This window comes from Vicia villosa, linkage group LG5 (genome assembly GCF_029867415.1).
Source record: "Vicia villosa cultivar HV-30 ecotype Madison, WI linkage group LG5, Vvil1.0, whole genome shotgun sequence".
Classification (NCBI taxonomy): Eukaryota; Viridiplantae; Streptophyta; class Magnoliopsida; order Fabales; family Fabaceae; genus Vicia; species Vicia villosa.
The window spans coordinates 14,355,940-14,381,922 of NC_081184.1; the positions used below are offsets into that span (position 1 = coordinate 14,355,940).

Sequence of the window (25,983 nt, forward strand, 5' to 3'; positions counted from 1 at the left end):
CATCCGCACACATCAAAGAAGTGTTGGAGATGTCAATCAAAAGCCAATGATGGTTCATCAATCATTAAGCGAGGCAGTCAATATCTTTCCAAAAAAAAATGAATAAACATATGTACAAAGAAAAGCCTGCTAAGTCAAAAAACAAAAAGATGACTTAGGCAAAAATCGAGGCATCCCGCTGACTGTAAGCTTAAAATAGACAGTTCAGGCAAAAGTTAGGGATATCAAAAAGATGAAAAAAGAGAAGTCAATATACAACACAATGTTGTGACTACCAAAGGAAGAAGCGACTGCCATCTCAAAAGCTTTCCTTGCTTGTGAACCATCATCATTATCAAAGGTGCAAATCCAAAAATCTCTTGGAACCTGAATGCATAAGTTGAATTAACTGAGCTTAGGATCGAAGATCATCACGAAGAGGGGTGGGTACAATCAAATTTTGAGCCTTTATCCTTCGTTTCTTAAACCGTGAACCAAGCCACGTTACAACCCTTGAAAGTCCTAATTGAAGCATGGTTAGTTCGAAAGCATACTGTCACCAAAAAAGGGTATCCTGACTCCTTAAGGTTTACCAAAAAACGAGGAGTCGGTATTTCATTCTTACAAACATTATTACAAATATCATTTTTTACAAGTGTCGTGTTTTTGCATCTCATGTTTTAAATGTTTTTCAAAAACTCAAGACAAACGTATGCATTGCATCTCATGAATTCATTATTAAACATATTTTGCTACGTAATTTCAAATGTTAGCATCAGAATAAATTTGCACAGGGTATGGCTAATGACTGAAAGTTATCCCGACAAACAAAATCACTCCAAGAAGCCATGTCTCTTAGGGGCATGACATGTTTTGCCCAATCAATCTGGGGCAACCAAGTCAAGATTCCGAGAATCTCTCAAATGACAAACAGTCAAAGGCATATATCCCAAGTGGGTTTCATACTATTTCCCGATCAATCTGGGGCAATCAAGTCAAGATTCCGAGAATCTCTCATGGATGCTCGAACAATCAGGGGCATACATCCAAGTATATCTAAAGCTACTCCCCAATCAACATGGGACACTGTCTTGAGCCTATGATTACTGGGGGCATATCGCCCATAGTGTACATCTCATAAAGCCCTCGCGAGGCGAATCTTTCCAAAGTTCCTACTAGCAGGGGAAAATCTATGCAAGTCTAGTTTTACATCTTTATCAAATACTCAGTGGCATGTCCTAATCAAATCCAGGAATGGTAGTCACTATAATACTGGGGGAAATATTCAAGGCATCCATGCCTTCCCGCAATTCCGATTTCACAAAATCATATCCCCACAGAGCAATCCTCCAGAAGATGTCTTCCAACACTCTTATCCCAACAAAGACATGGCTCCCCAACATAGTTCACATCTCTATTTTCTCTTTATCCAATCAGGGTACATCAAGTTACTGATCATCCCCAAGCAGAAATTATAAATCCCCAGCTGAGCATCTTCAAGACGAAATCAGACATCAAAATCACGAAGACATGGAGATTTATTTTTTTTTTTTTTTTCGTCTAAAACAACATGGATCATAATCACATACCATATGACACAAACATATTCATGCATTGCATACATAACTTCATAATAAATTCATGCATGACATGCAAAATTTCTCATTTATTTTGAGAGACTCATTACATAACACATGCATCATGACATAAGAAAACTAACCTTTACTTTTCAGGATATTACTGTCTCTACTTTCAAGAATTAAGTCGATACCTTTGACGGTTCCTTAATGATCTATCTCCAGAATTAAGTCGATACCTTTGACGGTTCCTTAATGATCTATCTCCAGAGTTAAGTCGACACCTTTGACGGTTCCTTAACAACACACTTCAGATATAAGTCGACACCTTTGACGGTTCCTTATACAATCTATCTACATATCTGAGTCGATACCTTTGACGGTGCCTCAATGATATGCTTCAGAGTTAAGTCGACACCTTTGACGGTTCCTTAACGACATACTTCAGATATAAGTCGACACCTTTGACGGTTCCTTATACAATCTATCCGCATATCTGAGTCGATACCTTTGACGGTGCCTCAATAATATGCTTCGAATTTAAGTCGATACCTTTGACGGTTCCTTAAATAACCCAACACAGATTTGAGTCGATACCTTTGACGGTTCCTCAACATTCAAAAGAGAGAAGACGGCAAAAGCAGAAATTTCGCAACAATCCATACTCCAACAACTACCAGATGGCATCTACAAGCCCATCTCCGACAAAAAGTCCCTACTGCAAATAGGGCAAATTTCTTGGTATTCTAGTGTTCAATCATCTTCCACCTTCAGATACCGAATGGCATACAAACCACTCTACATCTTCAGGTTTAAGATAATTGAACAGGGGCAGTGTTATATATGCTTGTTCAACTTAGTACAACACTAGGTTCCCCATAGCCTCCTATTGGGCTTCGTGCAAAGAATCTCCCTAGTTTAGGTTAGAACATAGAGTATGGTTTCCCGGTGAAATCGCTCTAAGAGCTCAAACCAACTATACCACGCCTCCTCTTGGGCTTCGTACAAACGACTTGTCCCTCCCATAGCCTCCTCTTGGGCTTACAATGCAAGGACCCTGGATTGTCCCTCCCATAGCCTCCTCTTGGGCTTACAATGCAAGGACCCTCGGATAGCCTCCTCTTGGGCTTCGTACAAGGACCCACGGGCTTCTTATAAGCATCCCCAATATCCAAAACAAAAAACCCTAGGAGATTAGACATTTTTCATCTCTATGATAGGAGTATCTCTTCTATATCATCACAAACAATCAATCAATCAAACTTTTTTGCCACAAGGCTGGCTAATCAATCAAATTTCTTTTTGCCACAAGGCTGGCTAATCAATCAAACTGTTTTGCCACCATATTGGCTGATTAATCAAAGTTTTTGTCACAAGGCTGACTTCATTGAAACTTTTGCCACAAGGCTGGCTGATTAATCAAAACTTTTTGTCACAAGGCTGACTTCATTGAAAGTTTTTGCCACAAGGCTGGTTAAACAAACAAAAATATCTTTATCATTCTAAGCGCCATAAGTGGCATGGCCCAGGGCTTATAATGAAAAGATTTTCAAACAAAAATCAAACAGATGTATGTGATGATATTGATTAGATACATCGAGCATTGAGATGACATTTGTCTCTTTTCCTTTGCTTCCACTAGCATAAGTGGGAACTACGATTGCTCTGACTTTCTCAACATCCCTTTGAGAATACGTAGGCACAAGGCCGTATCCTTGGCGAGCAAAACAAAAAAAACCATTCAAACCTTAGCACCCGTAGACCCCGAGCTACAGATGCTCTGATTCCCTCCAAGGGATATGTATGCAGAGGATCGCGATGATCTTTGCGAGCATAATCAAACAAACACCTTAGGTCCCACCTATTTCACAAGAACCTCTCAATAACATGGAATGAAAAACAAAACAAAGAAACCTATAGAGTACTATAGATATGTTGGGTGCTAATACCTTCCCTTCGTATAACCAACCCTCTTACCCAAAGATCTCTCCCCCACTTTTAAGGTTATTGCAGCTTTTTTCCTTTTCCTACTTTGGAAACAATAAAAAGTTTGGTCGGTACAAAAGAAAAATCATTTTTTGAGCACCCGAGCCCAAAGAAGGCATCAGGTGTCTCATCCCGAAAAAAGATAACGATTTTTCCCCGCGACACATATTCCCCCTATAAGAGCGCTTTTGAAAAGCACTTTCGTACCCATGCCTTTACCAGCGCTTTTTGAAAGCGCTTTTGTAACCCCCCCCCTATAAGAGTGCTTTTTTTGCGTGTTTTTTAATTTTGTTTTTAGCGAAACCTATACCAGCGTTTTTTCCTAAAAGCGCTTTTGTTTTCAGGGAATGAATTACTATTAACTCTAAAATCAATATTTTACTACACCATGCGCTAAATACAGCGACCAAGCATATCAACCAAATATGTTAGCTTACATCACTGAATGCAACAAGGGAAAATACTTACATAGACACAACCCCAACACCTGTACTTACACACAACCAATCACATTTTTTTTATTAATTAAAAATAAAAAATAAAATTGTCTCTCTCCTCTTTTATCTCAACCACCCACATGATGTCAATTAAAAACGAAATTAAAATTTAAAAAAATTTAAAACCATGGAATATTGTGTTACGGTTTCAGTACATCAACAATCACATGGTTTCCTCCTTCATCATCAATGCCTCACGACGAACTCGCAACATTCTGCAACTCTCAGAAAGCCGGTCTATTTCACGATGCAACAACGATTCATAAACGAAACGAATGGAGAGATTAGAGAGATCGGAGGGATGAGAGGGATGAAGGGAGGATTGATAGAGAGGTGAGGCGGAAGGTGAGGCCGCGCACGGCGGTGTTGATTGGTTGATGGAAGGTGAGCGGCGCCATCGTGAAGGAGAGGAAGAAGAACTTTCAAATCCAATGGTCACATTTTCTAAACCTAATCCCTTTTTCTCCTAATTTTGAGCTTTAATTTGAGTAATTGTGGTTAATGAAGAATTAATTGAAAATCTGGAATAATTAGTAATAATTAATTGGAGTTTATTTTGGAGTATACCATACTTGAACCGGTTTATAATAATGGTTACCGGTTTTTTTTAATGGGTACCGGTTTTTTCTTAACGGGCCACCGGTTTGTATACATAAATTTGGATTGGACTTTTAAATGTGGTTTATTTTGGATACTAATTTGGTTTTTGGGTACCGGTTATTTTGCACACCCCTATCACATACCAAAATTTCTAAACTATGAATTTATAATAGGTATGATTGATTGTGTTGGATATTTGAATAACACTTACACATTAATGTTTCTAGAACGAATTTTATATGTGGATTTGGTTCTACACCAGAAAACCGAAAAGTATAATTTCAAGGTACTCCATTGTTGATTCAATATGTAAATCATCTGTGTTTTTTATTTGATCACTTGAGTTTAATTTTGTATTCTTAACTTTACATGCATAGCAGAAAAGGCAAAAGTGCATTATGTCAAGATCAAGATGATGATAATGAGATTATTGATAATAAAACTAAAAATAAGAATGATCACGAGATTTCAATTAGTTATGTTGATACGAGAATTTTGTGGAACAGAAAAAGTATGAATATAGATGAAATATGGTCTTTTAAAAAGAGATAATTGAGAAGAAACAAAAGAATTGTTTTATTTTTAACATTTTTGTTGATATAGAATTATAAATGATAATCCATCCTAAATTTTTCTTTGACATAATCCGCTAAAAGGAATTTTGAAACTGCTTGAGGTCAGAATGATACATCCATAGGAAAATACACAAACTGTTTCAATATTAGTTCCAAACAGAACCAATCCACAATACAATATAATATGAATTTCTTCTCTAAACTTAGCACACTATTTCTAATTTAATCTTAAAACTAAATATGTAATCATTCAAAAGCCCATTGATTTTCGCGACGAACTTCCTCCTCTTCCTCCTTAGTGAAGTCATTCTTAATGTTGAAAGTCTTGCGAATCTCCTCCGGTGTCTTACCCTTTATCATGTCCGCCACAGTTTTACATGTAAGATCCAACAGACTCTTGATGTCCAAGTAGTTTGCAGCCAAGATGAGATCAAAGAGTGTCTTTTGATCAACCTTGACAAATTCAGCATCCCAGTTCTTGATTTCATCCTCGTCAACCGATCTTCCATCAGATTTCCCAGCATCAACGTGCTTATTGCAGTACTCAATCACCTTGGCCAAAATCTTGCTTGTTACATTTGGGAGAGGGATTCCGGTTTCATCAGCACAATCATCCTCAATCATATGCTTGATGGTTTGTGACTCCAACGCCACTGCTTCGTCTATTACAAAAATCTCACCATCACTACTCTTGAGATTGATCTTCTTTGCTGATGTTGATGCCATGATTGTATTCTTATTTCTTAACTTTTTCTACAGAGATAAAACCCTAACCCTAAAACCTTAACCCTCTTTAAAGCTAGAAAATAGAGAGTGAGCTGAGTGTAGAAAAACAAAGGGTCTGAGTAGTATTTATAGGACAAATAGAGGTTCAATCGTACCTAACAAATTTTATTTATGGATATGATTTGATTTGATTTTTGAATCAAAAAGTTTTATTTTATTTAAAATATTTAAAAGAATTGCTACCCCGTAGATATTGGTTTTTCTGTTACATAGTTAACAAATAAATAAATGCCAAAAATTTTATCTAAAAGTAATGAAACAAATTCAATTTATAACTTTTATGAAAACTTGCAGATATTATTAGAGAATTTACTTTAATTTTCTTAAAAAGTCAAGAATAACGAAATGATTTATATTAGATATGTCATATTTAAATATACTATATTTAATCTATATAATAAGACTATCATTGCAAATCATAGATTTTTTAAAAGTAACTAATATTACTTTTTAAAATTTTTAATAATAATTTTCAAATATTTTAATATCTATAAATTAAATATTAATTTTGTAATTCAATGTTAAACTTATTTTTTAATATTTAAATTATATTTTATATAAATAATAAATTATTTAATTATATTTATTATAACTTGTTGATTTCTAACCTAATTCAAATTCAAAATATAATTTTTATTCTAAAAAATAAATATAATTAGTTTTATAATAAATTTATCTTACCTTGATGTGCTCTAAATACTAGATAGAGATAAAATATGTTGTAGATATAGTATCATATTTCTTTTATAAAACTGTTAATTTAAAATTTTATTTTATTTATGAGTATGAACATTGAGATCTTCTTAGGTTAATTCTTTTAAATATATTTAAAAATTGATAAATTTTAATTTTTTTATAAGCAAGTTTTTATTAAACAACACAAAAGGTGCTAAGTGCTAACCCAATACAAAACGAACAAAGACAAAACAGTCGAATCCAAAAAATCAACCACAAATCAAAATACGATTACACCACTACTAAATTTGACGGATTAACAAACCAATTGTCTTTGTCAACATCTAAGCCTCTATTAGCTAGAATCAAAAATCAGTCTCACCCCATAGATTTTATACGGTTAATGATCTCTCCGATGGTCCAAACATTGTTAGTGAAAACCAAAGTGTTTCTGGCCCTCCATATGTTCCAAGAAACCAGCAACCAGAAAAACATAAAGAAAGAGGGTCAAACAAAAACTGAAAAACTATCCCAAATGTAATCAACCAACTATTGGTTAGTCCCAACACTTCCCAAAGCAACCTCCTCACCTGCCAGCCACTCAAAAATCGCCTCCCATACTTTCCTGGTTCCGCTACACCCAAAGAAAAGTGGAAAGAGATACGTCAGTAATGACACCTCTCCGTAATAACTCTGTTATAGTAGGAACCTGCGCTTTCCATATGTTATTAATCACCTAAATTTTATCGTTGTCCAACAAAGTTCCATCAGGCCTCACAGCGTACAAACTTTGATGAAAGTTCCTCACTGTTATCCTAATTACGCCACTAGATAACCGAATTACTGCATTATGCACAGGGGAAGAATTAGCAAGAAGAAAAAAATAGTTCATTCCGTACTCATCTGATAGAGCCCCCGAAAAGTCCCCAAAATTCATACCTTCCAATGACCTTTCTCCCATAATCCTAAATCTGCCACATTCTAATCGTTCGATGAACACCCCTCAAACAGATTCAGAAACAGACCTTTAAGAGTAAAATCAGTGATTCCAAAAATTAAACCTATGGCCAAACCTTAATTTGCACGATAAGGAGCTAAAAAACCAAGATTGACCATTGAACTTAATCCTACACACCTCCCTCATGTCTCGCTACCACAACAAATTTTTTTTCAACTTATTCACCGCCACCTCATCCTGAAGGCAATTCATTCCCTCACCATACCTAAATTCCAAAAGATCAGACCAAATTGCATCCCGCTCCGACATGCACCTCCAACCCTATTTGCTAACTAGAGCAAGATTAAAAATCTCCACATTTCTAACACCCAAACCTCCATCCTCTTTATCCAAGCAGACCTTATCCCAACTGACCCGACACATACTTCTCTTATCATCCCCTTTTCCCCACAAAAATTCCTTTTGAATTTTGATCATTTCCTCCCACGCAACTCAAGGAGCTTTAAAGAACGAAAACCAATACATCGGGATATTAATCAGCACAGAGTTCAAAAGTGTTACTTTACCTCCAAGAGAAATGTGTTAGCCTCGCCATGAAGAAAGTCTTCTCGTTAACTTCGAGAAAATAGGCTTCCACGTATTATTTCTCCTGTGATTTGCTCCAACTGGAAAGCTAAGGAAGGAAAATGGCAGATTACCGATATCGCAAGGCAGGAAAGTTTAACCCGCAATTAGAACCTCTTCACTAATTTGATACTAAATAACTTGCTTTTGTTGAAGTTGATACATAATCCAGACACTAGTTCAAAACCCCTCAAAATTGCCTTGATACATAATCCAGACACTAGTTCAAAACCCCTCGAAATTGCCTTGATACACCATAAGTGATTTACTTTTCTTAGTGAGTAGTTTTTACTGTTAGTAACTACCATTGTTATTTTAGAGTTTATCCGTTAAGAGCAAGTTGTATATATAGTGGCTTCTTCTCCTTTCTCTTCTATAATAAAAAATATATCAATGCAATGATTTCTCTACCTTTCTTTTTCTTTGTTTTGTACCTTAACACATCTGTAACCTCCATTTATTTTATGATTAGTACAGGCACTACAAAAAAAAGGTCTCCTGCCACGCCCAAGAAACCGAGGCTATATGCAAAATAACTGTGGTGTAACGCTGAGGCCACGGTTTGGCCACGAAAATCCAACTGTGGGATATGCGGTCGTGGCCTAAAGTATAGTCCACGGTATTTTGGTATATACCACATTTTTTTGACCACTGTGGCTTTTATAGGCCACGGTTTAGGTAGTTTGATTAAGGCCGCGGTTTATATTTGCCATGATTATAGAAATGTGGCCATATGGTAAAGCCACAGATTCAATTTAACGTTTAACATACAGTTTTGGTTCAAGATATAGCCACGGTTTGGTTATGACCATAGATTTAAAACCGTAGTTATATGTTATGCATTCTAAACCATTTATCTTGCCACAGTTTATTTCTATATCATTACATAAATATGTCATTATATATATATATATATATATATATATATATATATATATATATATATATATATATATATATATATATATATATATATATATATATATAATTAACAATAATATTGATGATCAGAATCTAATTAATTACAAGCAAATTAACATTAACGTCAAAAGTAAGTTTTTTTTATAGTGCCACTAATAAGTTGGATACTAAGTTTTGATGTCATCCTAAATTCAAAACAACCCTGGGATTCAAAATAAGAGCTAAATTAAACACAAGTTTCTCTAAAAGAGTCATCCCAAAATAACAACAAAAGTTCTAAGAACTAGCTAGCTAGATAATATAAAATACAACTTCTTAATATTCTTCTTGATCATCTCCTTGTTCTTCTTCCACATCTTCAGGACAACCTTCTTCCACATCTTCATGATCACAAGCTTCTTCCATATCTTCATCACAATCTTCTTCGTCTCCACTCTGCAATAAACATCATTCCAAACATCATTCAGCATATTACAACTTTAGAGGCTCATTTAATGGATTCATAATAAACAAGTATATCAGAATTCATAATCATTTGCATTCACAAATATATGTTCTTTTTTTTGTTTAATTTACATGTTTTTTGTTAACAATTCTCACTTGTGGTATATATATTTAACAGCATGACATAAATATATGTTCTTTTCAGTATCTTGAACTTGCTTATGGCAATGCTTTTCTCTCTCTATTCTCTTCTGACAAAATACCAACATCAGAAAATACCAATAAGACTATTGTTAACAATGTGACGATTTTCGATCAAGTAAATTCGACCGATGAACTTGCCATTGAGAATGCTAATGCAATAACTGGTTTTGTATTGGAACCAGAATGGCCACAAAACAAATCTCAAGGATTTCATGATTCTGCAACAAATGTGAGGCCAAATATAACAACTGCAGCTTTATCCATTAGTGAAGGCAAAGTCTAAAAATCGAGTAACATCGTTGATGTACTCTTGACTAAACCACGAAAATTTAGTCCAGTCTTTGTCCATCACTTGATAATCTAAATATTTGAAAAACAACACATAACACATTCAAAACACATAACACATTCAAAACTGAATTCATACAAAAAATAAGTACGAACAGTACCAAAACATGTGCTGCAATGACTTTAATTTTCAAAAACAGAACCAAAAAAATATTACAAAAGCATGTTACTGTTAACTCTCAGAAACAAAAACAAACTCACATATAACATTTCATAAGACTAATGAGGTATGTCTCTTTATACCTCAATCAAACAATGTATGAACTATGAACTAAATCAAACAACATATCCAACAAGACTTGAATCAACAACAGGTTTTCCAGTACCACCCAATCCTAATTTTAACAATATAAGTGGAATTAAACTATCACATTGGCCACAAGACAGGGACAAAATCTTTGCAAGAATTATTGTATATACATTATACCTAATTTACAACTAATTAGGTAAGAAAAGCACTAACATGATTACTGATTACTGTAGTATGATTACTGTAGTATGCAGATAAACAATAGCGAGGAAAAAGTGCATCTATATATTGCTTTAGGTGAAATGATTACAGTTTCAAAATCATCAACTAAAATTAGCCAAAAATAAAAGAGGAGTTAAAACCTGCTCAGAAAAATCAATCTTCTTGCCGTGTGATCCTTTGTCCAAGCCAATCTATGAAAGACAAAACAAACAATTCACTCATTTTTTATGTTAAGCACGCAATATTCTATACATGTGATGCATGGAAATTAGAGCAAAGCCAATTTCATTTAGAAATTTAGAAAAATAAACTATTCACATGCATCTCAGCATGTAAAATGTATTGAAGCCACCCACATAAGCTATGGCATCTTCTATATCTAATAGTGAAAAACAGAACCAGTATGTATATTACAAGTTTGGTACCTGCCAATGTTCAAAAATGAAAATAGGGCCTATAATGTTCCACGCATGAAAACTTGCTATCTTGGTACTATGTACTGATAGAGCCATGTTCTTTTATCCTTTATTGTACTTTCAAGTTTCAAATTCAAAGGTTTAAAATTGAAGTCTCTAAGTGCAGTTGTGCCGCACTGTAATTGTATCACAATAATAAGTGTACTTGCGGCAGCATTTGTCTACAATTTAAACATTGTCTTGTTTGTGATTTGAGTTTTCAGGTACAACTTTGAAGTTTGATGGTTTACAAAGTCAATAGAAAGATAACGCCAATCACAATGAAATTCTACAATCAAGCTTGGAAAATCAGGATTTAACTTCTCTAGAGCGAACAATTCAATTCACTTTCGAGTATAAAGTAAGTGATAGTCTTAAATGATGATAGGAAATGGAACTGTTGATAACATATCCAGACTATTTTACAAGTCCATTCAGCCATTAACCAATGAATACAAATAAATATAGGACTAACCTTATGTCTATTTCTGTACGTATTGTGTTTGTACTGTTTTATAAACATATTTCAATATGCATTCAATAGTAAAAATCAGAATCATTCTAAAATTTAATTTTAATTGAAAATTTTGTAACGCGAGATATTATAGTTGTTGAACGGTGCAAACAGATGAGAAGAACATGACCGATATTCTATCCATGGAATAAAAATACCTTTCCAACTGCAGCAGAGGATGTAGAGTCAAAATATTCTTTCAACTTCTTAAATCAACTAGGGCTCCTCTCTACAACATACATGAAAATTACACGAGAACATATATGGTTATATTAAATCACTTCTATTTTCTGAAATTACTAATGGTGTTTGCATGTCAATTTCAGTGTTGTGTATGGTGTTTGTGCTTCAGAAATCACAAGATACGAATTATTGAGAAACGTTATCTAAACTATCTGAACTTAAAATCAATTTGTAAACACATAAACCCTAAACCAACAGAAGATTTGGGAGAAGGATGAAGGGATGAAGAGAGTTAGGGTTTCGGTAAAATCTTGAAGAAGATTTGGGAAAAGGTGAAGGGATGAAGAGAGTTAGGGTTCGTATGAACAGAGAATTGAGGTTAGTGAGATGAAGGTGAAGCAGAGATGAAGTCTGAGATGAAGGTGAAGTAGAGATGAAGGTGAAGCGGAGATGGAGGTGAAAGGAAACTAACCTGTAAGCGGAGATGGAGGTGGCAGCAGCGGCGCAGCGAAATGGAGATGGAGTTAGCTAGGGTCTCGTCTTCTTCTTTCGAATTTACAATTCAGATCGTGGATGCATGTTTTTGTTCTTTCAATTTGTTTTTTTTAATTAAAAAATAGAAAAGAAAATAAAAAGATAGAGGGAAACTAAAAAAAAAAGAGGGAATTTTTGGAGGGGTTTTTTCTTTGGGCTTTGGCCACAGTTTGAACTGAAAATTATAAGGCCGCGGTTTTTTGATTGCGGCTTAAAATATCTACCGTTACATAACCGTGGCAACTGAGGTAAAGGCCACAGTTTCACACTCCGGATTCGATATTTTTAAAACATATGTCTACGATTTGAAAACCATGGCAAAAGCGTGTATTTGGCCACAATTCCAGAGCTGTGGAAAAATTTAGCGTGGTCGTAAGCCAAAAATGTAGTAGTGATGTAAGTGACAATTAAGCTCAAAATTAGTGCAAATAATGAGGACTTAACGCTTGAATTAGTATAAATAGAGGCTAATGTATTAAGCAAAAGAGAGGAGACACCTAAGGGTGACACTTAGGAAGGATCCATCACTTTCCACTAGACTTTCTTGAAAACATTGTTATTTCCTTTTAGTTCTTTAGCTTAGGCTTTGTAATTTTTAGCACTTTGATATAATCAAGTTTTCATCTTTACTTTATTTTGTCATTTACTTTACTTGTTTCTTATTATTTACTTTCCTTGCAATATTCTTACATTTGATTATTGTTGTTGCCCATCTCACCAGTAGTCAATAGATCTTTAGGGACTTTGGGGTTATGCGAGTCCATCATATAATGAATATCTACTAAATCTATGTCTTTAAATTTACGAGAAGTTTAGGCTTTATTTATTTCAAATATTGATTACTATTTTTACATTTAAGATGGGTGCGAAAGCAAGTAAATAGAGATGGCATTCATGAATTTGAAAGATAATGAATTAACATCTAAAAGCGAGTTGTTAAACAACTGAGTTCGAGGCGCCACTAACAAGGCGTCTTGATCTCGGTTGAGAAACAATCAAGTAGCATCGTCACGTAACAAGAGGTAGCACTTTTGATTGATTTACTTAGTTTTGCCTGAAACACGTTTAGATATATATGCACGCCACAAAAGAGGGTCACACGCATATTTATCTTATTTTCTATAAAAATTGCTTAGAAATTCTCGCAATTTATAACATACACAATCTTAGGGGTGAGTCTAGATGGATGATTCATAATTCCTAGTCCTGTTTTATACTAATAGTTAAAAATTTATCTTTCAATTTGCAATCAAACAAACCACTTGCGATCACCTTAGATAAGCATAGTTGAGATAGAACTTGATAATCACACATCTTCTTGTGAGATCTAAATTTTGTATTACTTAACACAATCGTGCACTTGCAGGTCACACTCATCACTGACGCATGAAAATAATTTTGACTTATTTGAGAAAGCTTACACAAATGCTAATACCAATTCTTAATAGGTCAGGCCCAAACCATGAAAATAATAGGTCTAGTTATATAGTATACTACCATATGCTTTGAAAAGATACCACCTTTAATTCTCTATTTTCTTAAAATTAGAATTTTCCAAAAGAGAAAAGGGACATCCAAAAGAGAAAAGGGACATTGCTTTAGTTGATCTATCGGAAAGATAAACATAAAAATTTTAGGTTGGGATGACAATTGTATCCATATCAAATAGATATTTATAAAAATTATGTATAATAAATAGGATAAAAAACCCGTAAAAAATAGGTACGGGCTCGGATAATTATCCATTAAAATAAATAGGAATGAGTGTGGGTACAGATATCTTAATACCCACCTTGCTCATACCCGCGTAGTGTATGTTTCTTTATTTTAATTGATATCCTTATATAAAAACATATGTTTATATCTTTAAAAAATATATCACAATTAAACTATTACACTATTTAATATAAATGTTTCTTTATTTCACAATTCAAAAGTAAAATCTTTGAATTTATTGTTAATGTTGTTAAAAAATTCAAATGATATGATATTTTTCAATTGATAGATTTATTTTTACTCGAATTGTAGATAACGGGTGCAGGTACTTAGAACTGTGGGTAACCGGTGCGTGTAAGAATAATTAAGTATCCATAGAATCCAGGTAAAAGTATAAAATTTGAAGTCCACGCAAATATAGGTTTAGATACAGACATTTTTTCAAACTTTGGGTATAAGGACGGATACAATAATACCCTACCCATTGCAATTCTTAATTCTTAATTCTAAGTTCCCGATAGACAATTGCTTGATGGGGTGCTAGTGGTGAATGAGGTGGTGGATTTTGCTAGAAAAGAAGTAAGTAAGTGCATTCTAAGTTGATTTTGAGAATGTGTATGATAAGATTAACTTCATAAAACTTAAAAAGAGATAATTGAGAGAAAAAAAAGAATTGTATAATTTTTAAGATTTTTTTTTTGATATAGAATGATAAATAATAATCCATCCTAAATTTTTTTTTGAAATAATCCGCTAAAAAGAATTCTGAAACTGCTTGTCTGCAATTTTAAATTGAAAATATATGAAAACTACACTATCTCTGAAAGAGGTCAGAATGATACATATCCATAGGAAAAAACACAAACTGTTTCAATCTTAGTTCCAAACAGAACCAATCCACAATACATTACTAAAAAATAAAAGTACTAAATCATATATAGTTAATATGTATTGCACCTCTTTCATGAATAAAACTAAACATAACATTAATCCATAGGACTGTTAAGGTAAAATATAATAATCAATAAAACATGAATTTCATCTCTAAACTTAGCACTCTATTTCTAATTTAATCTTAAAGCAAAATATGTAATCATTCAAAAGCCCATTGATTTTCGCGACGAATTTCCTCCTCTTCCTCCTTAGTGAAGTCATTCTTAATGTTGAAAGTCTTGCGAATCTCCTCCGGTGTCTTACCCTTTATCATGTCCGCCACAGTTTTACATGTAAGATCCAACAGACTCTTGATGTCCAAGTAGTTTGCAGCCAAGATGAGATCAAAGAGTGTCTTCTGATCAATCTTGACAAATTCAGCATCCCAGTTCTTGATTTCATCCTCGTCAACCGATCTTCCATCAGATTTCCCAGCATCAACGTGCTTATTGCAGTACTCAATCACCTTGGCCAAAATCTTGCTTGTTACATTTGGGAGAGGGATTCCGGTTTCATCAGCACAATCATCCTCAATCATATGCTTGATGGTTTGTGACTCCAACGCCACTGCTTCGTCTATTACAAAAATCTCACCATCACTACTCTTGAGATTGATCTTCTTTGCTGATGTTGATGCCATGATTGTATTCTGATTTCTTAACTTTTTCTACTGAGATAAAACCCTAACCCTAAAACCTTAACCCTCTTTAAAGCTAGAAAATAGAGAGTGAGCTGAGTGTAGAAAAACAAAGGGTCTGAATAGTATTTATAGGACAAATAGAGGTTCAATCGTACCTAACAAATTTTATTTATGGATTTGATTTGATTTGATTTTTGAATAAAAAGATTTATTTTATTCAAAATATTTAAAAGAATTGCTACCGGATATTGGTTTTTCTGTTACATAGTTAACAAATAAATAAATAAATGCCAAAAAATTAATCTAAATGTAATGAAACAAATTCAATTTATAACTTTTATGAAAATTTGCAGCTATTATTAGAGAATTTACTTTAATTTTCTTAAAAAATCAAGAATAACGAAATAATTTATATTAGATATGTCATATTTAAATATACTATATTTAATCTATATAATAAGACTATCATTGCAAATCATAATTTTTTTAAAAGTAATTAATATTACTATTTGAAATTTTTTCATAATAATTTTTAAATATTTTAATTTCTATAAATTACTTATTAACTTTATAATTCAATGTAAAACTTTTTTTTTAATATTTAAGTTATATTTTATTTAAATAATCAATTATTTAATGATATTTATTATGTCTTATTGATTTCTAACCTAATTCAAATTCAAAATATAATTTTTACTATATAAAAAATAGATATAATTAGTTTTATAAAAATTTATCTTACCTTGATGTGCTATAAATACTAGATAGAGATAAAATATGTTGTAGATATAGTATAATTATCCTATCATATTTTTTTATATAAAACTGTTAATTTAAACTTTTATTTTAATTATCAGTATGAAGGTTGAGATCTCCTCAGCTTAATTCTTTTAAATATATTTTGAAATTGAAATTTTTTTTTTTAGAAGCGATTTTTTATTAAACAACACAAAAAGGTGTTAACCCAATACAAAAGGAACAAAGACAAAACAACTGAATCTAAAAAATAACCATAAGTTCCTAGAAACCAGCAACCAAAAAAACATAAAGAAAGAGGGTCGAACAAAAACTGAAAAACTATCACAAATATAATCAACCAACTGTTGCTTAGTCCCAAAACTTCCCGAAGCAACCTCCTCACCTGCCAGCCACTCAAAAACCTCCTGCTACACCCAAAAAAAAATGAAAGAGACTCTCTTTGAACTGAGAGCAAATCAGACAAGTGGTAAGAGATACGTCAGTAATGACACCTCTCCGCAATAACTCTGTTCTAGTAGGAAGGCTATTAAGAATGAAATGCCATCCAAAAATCTTGACCTTTCCGGGAACCATCGCTTTCCATATGTTATTTATCACCTAAATTTTATCGTTGTCCAACAAAGTTCCATCAGGCCTCACAACGTACAAACTTTGATAAAAGTTCCTCACTGTTATCTTGATTACGTCACCAAATAACCAAATCACTGCATTCTGCACAGGGGAAGAATTAGAAAGAAGAAAACAACTCATTCCACTCATCTGATAGAGCCCCCGAAAAGTCCCTAGAATCCATACCTTCCAATGACCATTCTCCCATAATCCTAAATCTGCCATATTCTAATCCTTCGACGAACACCCCTCAAACAGATTCAGAAACAGACCTTTAAGAGTAAAATTACCAGCTCATCAGTGATTCCAAAAATCAAACCTATGGCCAAACCCTAATTTGCACGATAAAGAGCTAAAAAACCAAGATTGACCATTGAACTTACTCCTACACACCTCCCTCATGTCTCACCACCACAACAAAAAAATTTTCACCTTATTCACCGCCACCTCATCCTGAAAACAATTCATTCCCTCACCATACATGAATTCCAAAATATCAGACCAAATTGCATCCCGCTTCGACATGCACCTCCAACCCTATTTGCTAACTAGAGCTAAGATTAAAAATCTACACGTTTCTAACACCCAAACCTCCATCCTCTTTAGCCAAGCAGATCCCAATTGACCCAACACATACCTCTCTTATCATCCCCTTTTCCCCTCAAAAATTCCTTTTGAATTTTGATCATTTCTTCCCACGCAACTCTAGGAGCTTTAAAGAACGACAACTAATACATCAGGATATTAATCAGCACAAAATTCAAAATTTTTACTTTACCTCCAAGAGAAATATGTTTTTCTCGCCATGTTGAAAGCCTTCTCGTTAACTTCGAGAAAATAGGCTTCCATGTATCCTTTCTCCTATGATTTGCTCCAACTGGAAAGCTAAGGAAGGAAAATAGCAGATTACCGATATCACAAGGCAGGAAAGGTTAAGTCGTAATTAAAACCTCTTCACTAATTTGATACTAAACAACTTGCTTTTGTTGAAGTTGATACATAATTCAGACACCATTTCAAAACCCCTTAAAATTGCCTTGATACACCATAAGTTATCCCAATTCCCATTACATAAAATAACCGTATCATCCGCAAATTGGAGCAGCTCAAAATGAATATTCTCATTGAAATAAAACCCTTGAAACCCCCCATAGGCTACAACATCACGCATAAGTTTAACTCGGTGGTTTGAACTGACCTTTAAAATATCGCGGTAAGCATGAGTCGCCATCGACTTTTATTTTATCCAATATCTTGTAAGGGAAAAAAGAACAGAAAAAGACCTTTTAAGAAAAACGGGCTCGGGGGGTAGATTATGAAAAGGGAAGGTGTAAGCACCCTTTTTATCCATGGTTATCCGTGGGCTCTTAATTTGCTTATCTCATGTTTGTTTGTGGTTTGTTTGAAAAAAAGAGAAAAAGAGAAAGGACTTTAGCTTGAAAGCGTAGCCTTTGTTTTAAAAGAGAGATGTGGAAAACTTTTATTTTTTGAGCAAGAAAATTAACAGTAATCTACTCTAAGTTTGGTCTTTTTCTATGTTTTTTACTCTCCTAAGAGAGATAGGACTATCCTTACCATTCGGGGTTAGTATTCCCATTGATTGGATGTGTGGGACATCGAAAGATCGTCGTAGGTCGTTTGAAGGCAACAAGATAGAGGTATCTTTAGCGATATTGAAGGGACAAATCATCCTTTGTTAGACAACCTCTTAAGGGATAAGATCATATTTTTGTAGGCAGCAATTAGAGGGACTATGATCTTTGATGATTTTTTTTTGTTTATCGAGGGACGTTCGCTTCAGATACCTCTATATTCGAGGAACACGACCTTTATTCATAAGGCAACCAAGAGAGGCGTACCCTAGGGGTGAGTGTGTGCAATTTATTTAGATTCGAGTATGTTTAAAAATTAAAATAATATGATATTTTTTAATTGATGGAATTATTTTTACTAGAACCATGGGTAACGCCTTAGCTAGTTAAAAATTCTTGACTACTTGGCTAAGTTTATGACCTTTTGGCATCTATAATCTCCATTTCTTTTATGATCTTGATAAGTGACAATTAAGCTCAATTTTTTTAATAAGCAATTGAATTAAGAAATCGCACTAGGGGTGCAACCCTATAACAAACTACAAAGACATAAAGCAACCTAGCGGAAACTTATACCACTCATAGAAGGTAGACAAAGAAGAGGACATTTTGTTACTAGCTAACCAACTCCAAGAGAAGTACATGACGTTATAAAACACCACATCAAAACTATACGGTACTTGCTCAAATATGATAGAATTACGCATGATCCAAATACTCCATATAGTGTTAATCTTCAACCTTGCATTAACGATATTTACCTTCTCTTGCAAAACACCAAAGTCCTTGAAGTCCTCAATCGTAAAAGGGAGCTCTTCCCCTATCCACAAGAAAATCCACTCCCACACCTTCTTAGATACTTGACAAAGAAATAATAAATGAAGCAAGGTCTCCAGATGATTTCCGCAAAATTCGCACAACGGGTTAGATATGTTGGCAACTCCTCTTAATAACAACAAATTTTTGGTGGGGAGTCTAGAAGTGAATAGCCTCCAAGAAAAAATTTGAATCTTTAGAGGAATCAACATTTTCCACATAACTTTCAGCACACTAACTGTTTGTGGCAGCCAAGCACAAGACTTCAAGTTGGATACCATAGCCGAAATGCTTGCCACAGAGAAAACACCACTGTTGTTCGGACACCACTCAAACTCGTCCACCGTGCCGCTACGAGGACCGGCCGCTGCCAGCAGAGTGCATAAGCGCTCCCACTGTGACTTGATGACAATATTGGAATTTGTAAAAATAGCAATGTCTGCTGTCCCCATAAAGCCAGAAGTCTGCCAACATATATTGCCATCTAACCTGTAAGCTCAAAATTAATGCAGATGATAGACCACTTAAGGCTTGGATTAGTATAATTAGAGGCTACGAAATTAAGCAAAAGGGAAGATACATAAGGGTGACACTTAAGGAGGATCCATCACTTTCCACTAGAATTCCTTGAAAACATTGTATTTCCTTTTAGTTTTATTTTAATCTTGTTTTCTTCTTTACTTTACTTTTTGATTTACTTTACTTGTTTCTTATTCTTTACTTTCCTTGCAATGCTCTTACTTTTGATTATTGTTGTTGTCCGTCTTACCATCAGTGAGTAGATCATTATGGACTTTGGAGTTATGTGAGTCCATCTTATGATAAATATCTATTAAATCTATGTCTTTAAGTTTACGAGAAGTTTAGGCTTTATTCATTTCAAAAATTGAATATTATTTTTACATTTATGATGGTTGCGAAAGTAAGTTAATAGAGATGTCGTTCATACATTGAAATATAATGAATTAACATCTAAAAGTGAGTTGCTAAACAACTGAGTTCGAGGCACTACTGACAAGGTTACTTGATCTTGGTTGAGAAACAATCAAGAAGAATCGTCATGTGACAAGAAGTAGCACTGTTGATTGAATTACTTAGTTGTTCCTGAAACAAGTTTAGATCTGCACGCCACAAAAGTGGGTGACACATATTTATCTTATTTTCTATAAAAATTGCTTAGAACTTATCGTAATTCAAAACATACACAATTGAAGGGGTGAGTCTAGATGGATGAATCATAATTCCTTGTCCTTTTTATACTAATAGTTAAAAATTTATCTTTCAAGTTGCAATCAAACAAACTACTTGGGATCGTCTTAGATAAGCATAGTTGACATAGAACTTGGTAATCACACATCTTCTTGTGAGATCTAAATTTTGTATTACTTGACACAATCGTGCACTTGCAATTCACACTCATCACCAACGCACGAAAATAATTTTAACTTATTTGAGAAAGCTTACACAAATGCTAATACCAATTCTTAATAGGTCACACCCAAACCATGAAAATAGTAGGTCTAGTTATATAATATACGACCATATGCTTTGAAAAGATACCACATTTAATTCTCTATTTTTTAAAACACTACAACGAGGAAGGGCTATTAAAGCGCTTTTTTTGGCCTATAACAGCGCTTTAAAGCGCTGCCAAAGCCAGCGCTGGCATAGGCTACGAAAGCGCTTTTAAAAGCGCTCTGGTAGGCCCCCCTATAAGAGCGCTTTTCTGGAAAAAGCGCTCTTGTAGGCCCCCCTTTAAGAGCGCTTTTCAGGAAAAAGCGCTCTGGTAGGCCCCCCTTTAAGTGCGCTTTTTCCAGAAAAGCGCTGTGATAGGCCCACCTGTGAGAGAAAAAATTAAAAAAAAACGCAACATACTAAAGCGCTTTTGTAAAAGCGCTCTTATAGGGTGGGCTTTAAGAGCGCTTTTTCCAGAAAAAGCGCTCTGATAGCCCCCCCTATAAGAGCGCTTTTACAAAAGCGCTTTAGTATGTTGTTTTTTTTTTTTTTTTTGCTTTTTTAGTAATCTTTGGCAGCGCTTTTAAAAAGAAGCGCTTTAGTATGTGGGCCTTTAAGAGCGCTTTTTTAAAAAGCGCTTTAGTAGCTAAATGAGGTATTTTAATGTGCAGCCTGTAATTTAATCCTCCCAGTCGACCTGTAATATTTTCGACCTGTAATATGTTTTCAGCCTGTAATATTTTCGACCTGTAATTTATTTTCGACGATATTATTTCAGCCATCGGTAAGACAATATATATATATATATACTAATATAATACCATTATAATATCCAATATTATATATATACATCATTACAACATCAATAATATTATAGTACTTCAATTCGACACAAATCCTACATGAAAAAGCGCTTAATATAAAAATGACACAAATCCTCTTTTATTTCTTCCAACTTAAGTCTCGGGTATCCAGTGGCACGGAATTCGTCAAGGTACTACAAAACAAAAACAAAATATGAATGATACATTTAGTTAAATGTAATAAATTATATGAAATTATCTTAAGTTATAAATTCATACCGTGATCGGAATCTCTAATTGATTTGCCTGAAGGATTTCTTTCATAAACCTCAATACAAAGTATCCGCAATCGTAACTGTTTTTCTGTTGCGGGCACTACATAGAAAAACAAATAAGATTCTATAGTTGTGCATTGTTTTATCAAGTAGCATAAATATATTATAAGCAACATTGTGAAAAATAATGTACCTGCACTTGGATCCAAGTAATGTTGCTAGATTTAGTTCGGGATACCTGTGCGTCCCGTTGACTTCGGAACACTTGTATTGATCTAATTAACAAATATATAAAAGCATATGTTTAGATCAATCCCACAAATAAGTAAATATATATATATATAAATATACACGAATATATATTTAGAACGATCCCACTTACAAATCAACGATGTCCTTCATGGCCGGATAATTGGTCCATTCACCATTTACCGAATTCAGATAATACACGACTTCCCTTATAGGGTTGATAGCAAGCAGCAACCAGTGTGCTCTATAAATAAAACAATAGGTTATATGAAAATTTTGCTATACACAAAAGAAACAGAGATTAGATGAACAAAGAATGAGAAACTAACCCTACTGGTCGGGTATTATACGCCCAAAGATGCAGACATTCTGTATTGCCGGTGGACATGAATCTATCTACTAAGCACTGTCTAACTGATTCCGGTTCCGAATCAATTGCCATTCCGCTGCAGTGGGCGGAAGACACGAAACGGAATCTGTTAGACAACGGAGTCCCGCGCAACACTCTGTCATACAACAACCTTAAATAAAAACATAATAAACATTAGATTATTTTCATTGAAATGTGTAAATAAATTATATTGTGGGACTAATTAAATAATATATCGGATGAGGGAATATTACCGAATGTATGAGTGCATGTTATTGACGCCTAGTTGATCATGCTTAAAAATCTCCTCCAAGTCATCAAGTGTAATAAGTGACTTGAATTCAATACCGAAGACACTCTCATCCATAACGATTTCACGTGCAGCACCATCCGTCAAATCGGACATATCAACCATTGTTGCGAGCGTCGACCGGTACCGAGGCAGAAAAGCACCGCCTTTTTTTCCCGCTGGCTTCGGAGGACCAGTGGGTGGTACGGTACGAACTTGCTGCGTCACTTGTTGTGACTCTCGAGCGGATGCCTAAAAATCATACATGTTATGTAAAATATAAAATCATGCAGATTTAGATTCAGATTAATTATTAACACTTTAAATGTACCTCTTTTAGTGATGCAACGGACTCCTCCTCCTGTAAAATCCCTTTACCCTTAACTGTGGGTTTTATAGGAGCAGTCTAAAATTAAAATGTAAAAAATAATTAATAAACGGTTTAGAATTGACATTCGAAAACTAAATGATTCATAATCGTTTTCAATATACCTCATCACTAATGGTAATGAGCTCCGAGGGCCATGCAACAAATGATCCTATTGCATCTCGCAGCAATGTCGTCTCTGAGACCATGTCAGGTACCGGTAGCATCGCATCATGATCTACTACAACATCCACCGATACTTTCAGGTGTCCATCCGGGAGCGGTCTATGGTGAAGTAAATCTCCCAAAGTGTTGTGCACTTTTCCCTTGCCAACTAGTCGATAACTCGGTTCCGATAAGTATAGTTGGCAAGATGAAATGCCCTAAACCAATAGTAAATATAAAGTCATTATCATTAATAAAATAGAACAATTTAAAAGGAAAAAAAATTATAATTACCTCGGGAAATTTCCTTTGATAGTTGATACTAGCCTTATCACTAGTTTCTTTCACCGATGAAGTGTTGCACTTTTCTCTCATATACGCCTCTTTATCTCTTTGCAATTCAGAGACTTGTGCTTGCAATTCCGCCAACTTTTGCAACACTTCTTCATTTGAAGGATTTCTTCTCCTAGGACTCTTGTAAAAAGAGGTTGGAGTCACACCATGACCCTTACCCCTCACCCGACCGGGATACTCAGGAGCATCTAGTGCTCTACTAAGTATGCTCCCCTCTCCGGTGGATGCCGATTGCGACAAGGTCTCCTGTAATTCATTTACATTAAAACGCATTTCTATTTACTTACAATTTTATCCTCCAAGCGTGCATATCCCAAACGCCCTTTTTTGTATGGATATGCGGGTTTGGATGCTCTCGCACTATTCTTGGCACTCCTTTTCCGAAAATCTTCATCTCTTTGCTCTACAAACTTAGCCCAATCTTCTTCACCAATGAAGATCTCATACTTTTTTGGCCGTCCCGGTGCCTCTTCAAGAAAGTTTCCATCTTTATCCTTAAGATAAGTGTTTGTCAAAAAAGCTTTCCACCCTCTATATCTTTTGCCGGCCAAACCAAGTATGTAGCGTCTACGATCATCTGGTATCTCAAAAGTCCTCTGCAAAAAAACATACGCATAGTGTGTTAGTATAAGTAATTTAAACAATTTATCGTCAAGATAATAACAACAATTAACCATATATGATATATACCTGAAGCTCGTCCCAAATCGCGTCTTTTTTCTCATCCAAGTCTTTGCTTTTCATATTCCATCTAGCTACGGAGACCGGAATATGCATACGAACAAGTGTACCAATATAACTTGTCAACTTTGCAGAATTAGGACCAATTGCTTGTTTATCAGAATTCCATTCCAATCGGTATACTAATCCTTGGTCTCTATGTCGAACGATTCCCTTCATGATAGTGATGCCTCGTGCAACTTCTTTTGCTTCAGTATCAGGTGGAGCATTTGTATCCGTGGCATCTCTTTCTTGAGCATCTCTTTCTTGTGAGTTTTCAGGTGGAGCATCTCTATCCGGAGCCATTTAACCTGTATCAAACAAACTAAAGCACATTAGTACACTATTAATAAGCTAACAATCTATACAAGTAAAATGGAAGTCAAACCATGCATGTACAAGTAAATCGGAAACGAAATCGGTACAAATCAAAATAAGCGTCAAAAAATAAAGTTGTCGGAATTGAACGAAATTTACATGGCTATGGTAAAACGTCCCCACGGACTCAAAAATAAAGTCGGTTTTCCGAAATTCAGACCCTAAGCCCGACTTTTGATTACGGGCAGAAGCAAAACCGATAAAAAAACAGTCCCGAAATGAACATATAAGTGCATGAGCAGCTCCGGAATCGTCAAAATAGTATAGTTACATGTAAAGAAGTCGACAAACGGATACATGGTTCAAAAGTTATGTACAAAACGAGAATATGCACCAAAATTGAATAAGTACTATACTATTGATTAAAACAATCGGTACAAATTGAATAAAACAAATTAGTCGGAATATGTATACTATTACCTTTATCACTAACGTCTCTTTCTTTTCTTGGTAGGATTGTGTTCTACGCGTCTCTTAACAACGCGGACGGTTGGATTGATCCAAATACCCTCATTATAATCATTTCTAGTACAAGATTCATTCTCATTTTGATCGTTTCTTGTACAAGATTCAATGCCAACACCAATATCACCTTGATCTTCAATGTTTTCATCTACTATTTTGTTAGATAAAAGCACTATAGACCATTTCGTACTTGTCGGATCATTGACATAGAACACTTGTTTAGCTTGAGAGGCTAAAATGAAAGGCTCATCTTTGTACCCTACCCTATTGAGATCCACTTGCAAAAATCCTGACTTATCCATTCGTATGCCACTATTATTTTCAACCCACTTGCAACCAAATACAGGAATCTGAAACTTCGCGTAATCAAACACCAAAATGCGCTCGATAACCCCAAAATATGACAAATTTGCAAATTTCGGATTTAAGTCATTCGCACTTGATATGTGCATTGCTTCAGCAACCAAGGTAACACCACTATTTTGCATAGTACTTTTATCATCCTGTTCTTTGGTATAAAATGTGTATCCATTAATAGCGTATGCGCTATAAGAAAGCACAATTACAGTTGGACCATAGGCTAAACATCTCAACCTTTCTGTTACTGAAGCAGGATCTGAACGATACTTTGAATAAATATGATCCCTAAACCACGGAATGAAACTTCGATTGTGCTCTCGTACTATCCAGTTCTCA

At 34.6% G+C, this 25,983-nt stretch overlaps 3 protein-coding genes across 4 annotated transcripts; all 3 read right to left on the minus strand.

Moving 5' to 3' along the window:
- Nucleotides 1-5,460: 5,460 nt before the first annotated feature.
- On the minus strand, nucleotides 5,461-9,967 carry LOC131606316 (SKP1-like protein 1A). Its single transcript, XM_058878564.1, has 2 exons — nucleotides 9,953-9,967; nucleotides 5,461-5,949 (listed from the first exon to the last, which is right to left on the minus strand). Exons 1-2 carry the CDS (start codon nucleotides 9,965-9,967, stop codon nucleotides 5,461-5,463), a joined length of 504 nt encoding a protein of 167 aa, XP_058734547.1.
- A 5,174-nt stretch (nucleotides 9,968-15,141) lies between these two features.
- LOC131606317 (SKP1-like protein 1A) lies at nucleotides 15,142-15,621 on the minus strand. 2 transcript variants are annotated; one of them, XM_058878566.1, is made up of 2 exons: nucleotides 15,248-15,621; nucleotides 15,142-15,166 (listed from the first exon to the last, which is right to left on the minus strand). In XM_058878566.1, the coding sequence occupies exons 1-2, from the start codon at nucleotides 15,619-15,621 to the stop codon at nucleotides 15,142-15,144; spliced, it is 399 nt and encodes a 132-aa protein (XP_058734549.1). The 2 variants fall into 2 exon arrangements, with proteins under 2 accessions (XP_058734549.1, XP_058734548.1); XM_058878565.1 differs by having other exon boundaries at nucleotides 15,142-15,621.
- Nucleotides 15,622-22,465: 6,844 nt separating this feature from the next.
- Nucleotides 22,466-22,975, minus strand: LOC131606319 (uncharacterized). Its single transcript, XM_058878567.1, has 2 exons — nucleotides 22,804-22,975; nucleotides 22,466-22,700 (listed from the first exon to the last, which is right to left on the minus strand). The coding sequence occupies exons 1-2, from the start codon at nucleotides 22,962-22,964 to the stop codon at nucleotides 22,481-22,483; spliced, it is 381 nt and encodes a 126-aa protein (XP_058734550.1). The 5' UTR covers nucleotides 22,965-22,975; the 3' UTR covers nucleotides 22,466-22,480.
- Nucleotides 22,976-25,983: the final 3,008 nt, after the last annotated feature.